Below are 4,791 nucleotides of genomic sequence, written 5' to 3' on the forward strand. Positions count from 1 at the left end.
AAACAACCCTTTGGAAGACGGTGCTAGATTTTGATTACTAAGAAATTATTTCAGCCAAATTATTTTTAAAACCGCATTTAAACATTGAAAATCAAAAGCATTTAAGCCACCATCTTTGAAGTCCTTCACCAGTTCTGCTTTCAATGTAATGGACTCGATTTTTACATTTGAAATCATAGTTAATTTGATTTACAGCTTTGATGTATTTGTCTGGGATGGCCATCGAGTGGCACTACCACACCTGACCGCAGTAACTCAACCAGTAAACGGCTGCTGCCGCGCTAATTAAAGCTTCTAAATTCACCTTATTAGATATACATTGTTTTTCCTGTTAAAATAACACACATAACAAAGAGCTTTTGCCATAATTGTAGTTGAAAAGTTGTGATCATGTTGTTAAAGATATGATTTTTCTGCAAGTGGTTTGCTAGCTAGCACAGTTATTTACAACAACGCAAGAGGTGACGTCATCTAAACTCTCAGTTGGTGCTGCCCCCTGGTGGCGTGGAGGACTGGCGTTTTTATTGTATATCGGCTGAAAACATGATTTTCTTGGGGGAAAGAGGAATTACAATCTTGTCCAGGCAGCACCAGACCATGAAGGAGATGGAGAAGGATAAGATTTTCTAACATAAGAAAACTTATTCTGAAAGTTCTAGAAGTGTAGTCACTTGTTAACTGGGGTAATTATTTTAACTAAATATTAATTTTTAGTAAAAAGAAAAAATAAAGTTTGTGTAGAAGGGCGTCTGGCTTTATGCTTTATGCTCACATTTCTGTTTAGTGTTATTTCTAAATCATTATCTGTATTTTTAACACGTATTAATTCCCTTTGTTGACATATTTTTACATATGTCAAAGCTTTGAAGTTCCGTTTGCCTTTGTCTCTGTAACAATCACCCGTTTCAATAAAGCAAAGACATTTTGAATGCCGTCCTTCGCGCCTGCGCATACCAGTTGAGAGACTGCGCTAACCGCCTAGCTTCTGAGTTCTGCTCTGCTCTTTTGCTGAATTTTGTAAACAACCTCCGTGTTACACCAACAGTTCCTAAACAGCGGGGTTGTCGAGACCGAGGGGTAAAAGAATATGCCCAAAAATAAAGGTAAGAGGCGGAGGAAACCGTGAGGCGCTGTGTTCCCGTCGTTTTCCGCTGGGTTAGCCCGCTGAGGAAAACGTGACACGGCTCGCTACTGCGGCTCACGAGCGTCCGAAAGGGGTTTACGCCGCAGCTGAGGTCGTTTTCAGGAAAAACGGAGATCAGACGTGTTTATTCCTAATAGAGCGATAGGACGGGTTCATCTTAAATAAGCTGTTCCTCATTTTTAAGCTAATTTGTTCATTTACTTCTAGCCGTCTAAGCTAAGTGGCTACATCGTCCTGAGTTAAACCTCGCCCAGCGTGATAAGAACATTTGCTGGTTAACGTCGCATAAAGTGACTCATGGTTAACACATTTTAGCTTTGTTCGTTTAATATGAGACTCTGTAACATAATTTCAGCAGCTGTAATTTCACTAACGAGATAACAGGATGTTTAGTAGCTGTCACGCGTCTTCACGTCACTGAGTTAGTGACTCGTTTTTGTTATTAGGTTGATGTAGAAGTTAAAAGAAGTCATAGTAATAGTCTGATTTATTACAATCTGATTGTGTTTTTGATCGTATTACCGTTTTGGTAAATAGGACAACTGTTAGACAGGAACTGGATGATGATGATGATGATGATGATGATGAAACTCTCCTCACAGGTAAGGGAGGAAAAAACAGGCGACGTGGAAAGAACGAGAATGAGTCTGAAAAGAGAGAGCTGGTGTTCAAGGAGGATGGACAGGGTGAGTTCTGGTTCGGTTCTGCTCGGCGGCTGGAGGGTTTGGTGATTTACCTGCATCAGGTGGAACTGAGACTGCCAGCATCAGTTATTGATTTAAATAGAATTAATAAAAACTCTTTTTGAAGCATTATTGTTGATGACAACAGTACGACGTAGTATTAGGACAACTTTATAAACAAGTTTTTTTTGTCGATTACGACTTTAAATCTCGTAAATTTAAGAGAAAAAACTTGTAACTGCTAAATTACGAGAATAAAGTCGTATGTTTATGACTTTAAAAGTTAAAGGGCTACATTTATGACTTTTTTTCTCGTACATTCATGACTTTTAATCTTGTAAATCTACGAGATTTAAAGAGGTAAATTGACAAGATTTAAAGTCTTAAATTAATGAGAAAAGAACCAAAGTTGTCTGTTTATCAGAGGCGTGCTCAAAGATAAAAGATGTGGAGCATCTTGTAAAGATTTATTTCCAGATCGGTGTTAAAAACTAAGAAATTCTGAACCTTTTTGCAAGTTGAAATCAAATTATCAGTGAACTGACTTTCCGGGTTCATTGTCGGTAGTGCAGAGATTCATATGTAAAATAAAGAGATCAGAGAAACCTTCACAGGACGAACACTTTATTTTGCCCTTTCATTCTCATACCCAGAAGCCCTTTCACCACCTTATGTCATGTCTCTGTCATGGGCAGAAACCAAAGGAGAATGGAAACGGTGTTCCGTACACCTTATTCTCCAAATGAAACGTCCCGTTTCAACACACAACAACATCGAGGAACGACAATAGTCTGTTACTTTAGCACAAGAACATTAAACATTCTGAAAACAGATGAGTCAGCATGAAAGAGCTGGAGGAGATCTGGTCTTTCATGGAGGAAGAAATGACTGGAAGTGAACAGCTGCGAGGATATGGACGCCTTCATCAACAGAATCTGCAGAGATCCTGCAAGCCGCCATCAACGAATAAAACATTAATAAACTGAATCAAACAAAGAAACTTCCAAACATCTGTAACGTTGTAAACTTTCAGTTTACCTGCTGAAATCCAAGACGCTCGTAAATTCATGAGAAAAAAACTTGTACATTTACGAGATTAAACTCAGATCTACGAGATTAAAAGTCGTAAATTTTCGAGATTTAAAGTCGTAATATTGCTTTTTAAATTTTTTTTGGTTGCCCTAATACTAGGTTGTATGACAGAGTACTTTCAGTTACTGAGGAAATGTGATCCACATGAACAGTATCTAAGATTCGTCTGCTGTCTCCTCTACACGTTAACATAATTTGTCACGTGTTCGTTAAGATTATATGACATTTAGGAAACCCTTGATACTCCGAAAAACCAATATTAACTAGATCTATTGTAGTTTTAGATCAGTGACGGTTTATCCTCCAAAACATTTTATTTTTGTTATTGAAATAGGTTAATGTGAATTAACAGAAACATTTAAATCCTAAAAACTATCCGATTTACTGTAGCAAGTAATTTTGTTCTTAATTCATCATTGCTTTTTCTATTTTTCTTGTTTTACTTCAGCAGAGTTTTTTTTTTTCTCGACCAGCTATCTAGCTAAAGTCAGAACTTCTTTTTTCTTGTTCTTGAACTTTCTTGGGTTCTGAGTTGTCACCTCAAACTTTGACCAGTGTCTTTTCACTTGTGTGACCTTCTTTCTGTGTGGGATTAGTTGGTACTAAAGCTGATCTTACGTGAAGGATGGCGCGTGCTGGAGCAAACTGCTTTTACGGGACACAGTTTGGATGAAGTCTGCTTCTTCCCTGTCTCGTCTCCAGAGTACGCTCAGGTGATTAAGATGTTGGGGAATGGACGTCTGGAAGCCATGTGCTTTGATGGCACCAAGCGCCTTTGCCACATCAGAGGAAAACTCCGGAAAAAGGTAGGAAGGATCCACCTTTCCTTTCCCACACAGCAAACACTGGACTCTTCCAGATGCAGCATGGTGCCAGCTCTCTCAGCCGGCTGTATGAGCTCAGGTGGGGGGGTCACAGGGGGCGGGGGGGTCACAGGGGGCAGCGGACTCAGCGCGACCCCGACTGATGTCTTTTGTTTCCCTGCAGGTTTGGATCAACACGTCAGACATCATCCTGGTTGGGTTGAGGGATTACCAGGTGAGCTGGCCACTGATTCACAGTGTTGTGCAAGTTACTTCCAAACTCGGATAGATTCCAGATTACTTTTAATCCAAATGTAATCCCTTCTATGCCTCTCTCAGAACTCTCATGTATTTCATGATTCCTGCATGACGTTGTAGTTGTTTTCTTAGTCAAACCCTCAGAAGTGAAACAGAATAATATGAAGGTGTAAAAATGCCTACTAATGTTTATTGTCACAAACCTTTTATTATTATAAAACAAACCTTCAGATTTAGTCAGTTTAGTCTTTAAAAATAAAAACACGAGGCTATTTACTTTGAAAGTGTATAAAACGGAGGACTGGAGGCCTCAGAATAAAACAATGATGCTGCCTAAAAAATAGGTTTAAATGACTCCACAGTCATTTAAACAACACCCAAAATAAACTCACTTATCAGGAATTTAAAAATGACTTTTAAAGTATTTTGGTCCTTGAAACCTGAAATAAATTTTCCTGTAATAATATAAGTTTAAATTCTGTTGTCAGACCTCAGTGTTGATGGCTTTGTGACATCGTATCTTTGTTTCTATTACACATCTGCACAAAACTTTATCGAAATACTTAAAATAAAAAAAATTAATGAAAAATTTCAATGTCTGCCACAGCACTAGTTCTCATCATATCAAACGTTTAGTGAGCCGTGATGCTGTGGGCCTTCTTATGTGGATTCACTGTTGGTCATGTGACTCATTTACTTAAAAAAAAGTCTTTCCATTGCAGTTTTCTGAAATATGTCGGTTTTGTTAAGCCTCCAAATGCAAAAGCTTTTTTAATCAATGCAAGTTTTTTTCTAAATTTACTAGTTTGTG

General features: G+C 38.3%; 1 protein-coding gene across 1 annotated transcript; it reads left to right on the plus strand.

Annotated features, from left to right (window-relative positions):
• Window positions 1–919: 919 nt before the first annotated feature.
• LOC112158980 (eukaryotic translation initiation factor 1A, X-chromosomal) lies at window positions 920–3,957 on the plus strand (the record flags this gene model as incomplete). Its single annotated transcript, XM_024292719.2, is given in 4 exon segments — window positions 920–1,103; window positions 1,747–1,830; window positions 3,622–3,725; window positions 3,907–3,957. Coding segments are annotated over 4 exon segments (255 nt in total), but the record flags the coding sequence as incomplete, so codon positions are not given.
• Between the last annotated feature and the right edge of the window lie 834 nt (window positions 3,958–4,791).

This window comes from Oryzias melastigma, linkage group LG20, assembly GCF_002922805.2.
Source record: "Oryzias melastigma strain HK-1 linkage group LG20, ASM292280v2, whole genome shotgun sequence".
In the NCBI taxonomy this organism is placed as follows: Eukaryota; Metazoa; Chordata; class Actinopteri; order Beloniformes; family Adrianichthyidae; genus Oryzias; species Oryzias melastigma.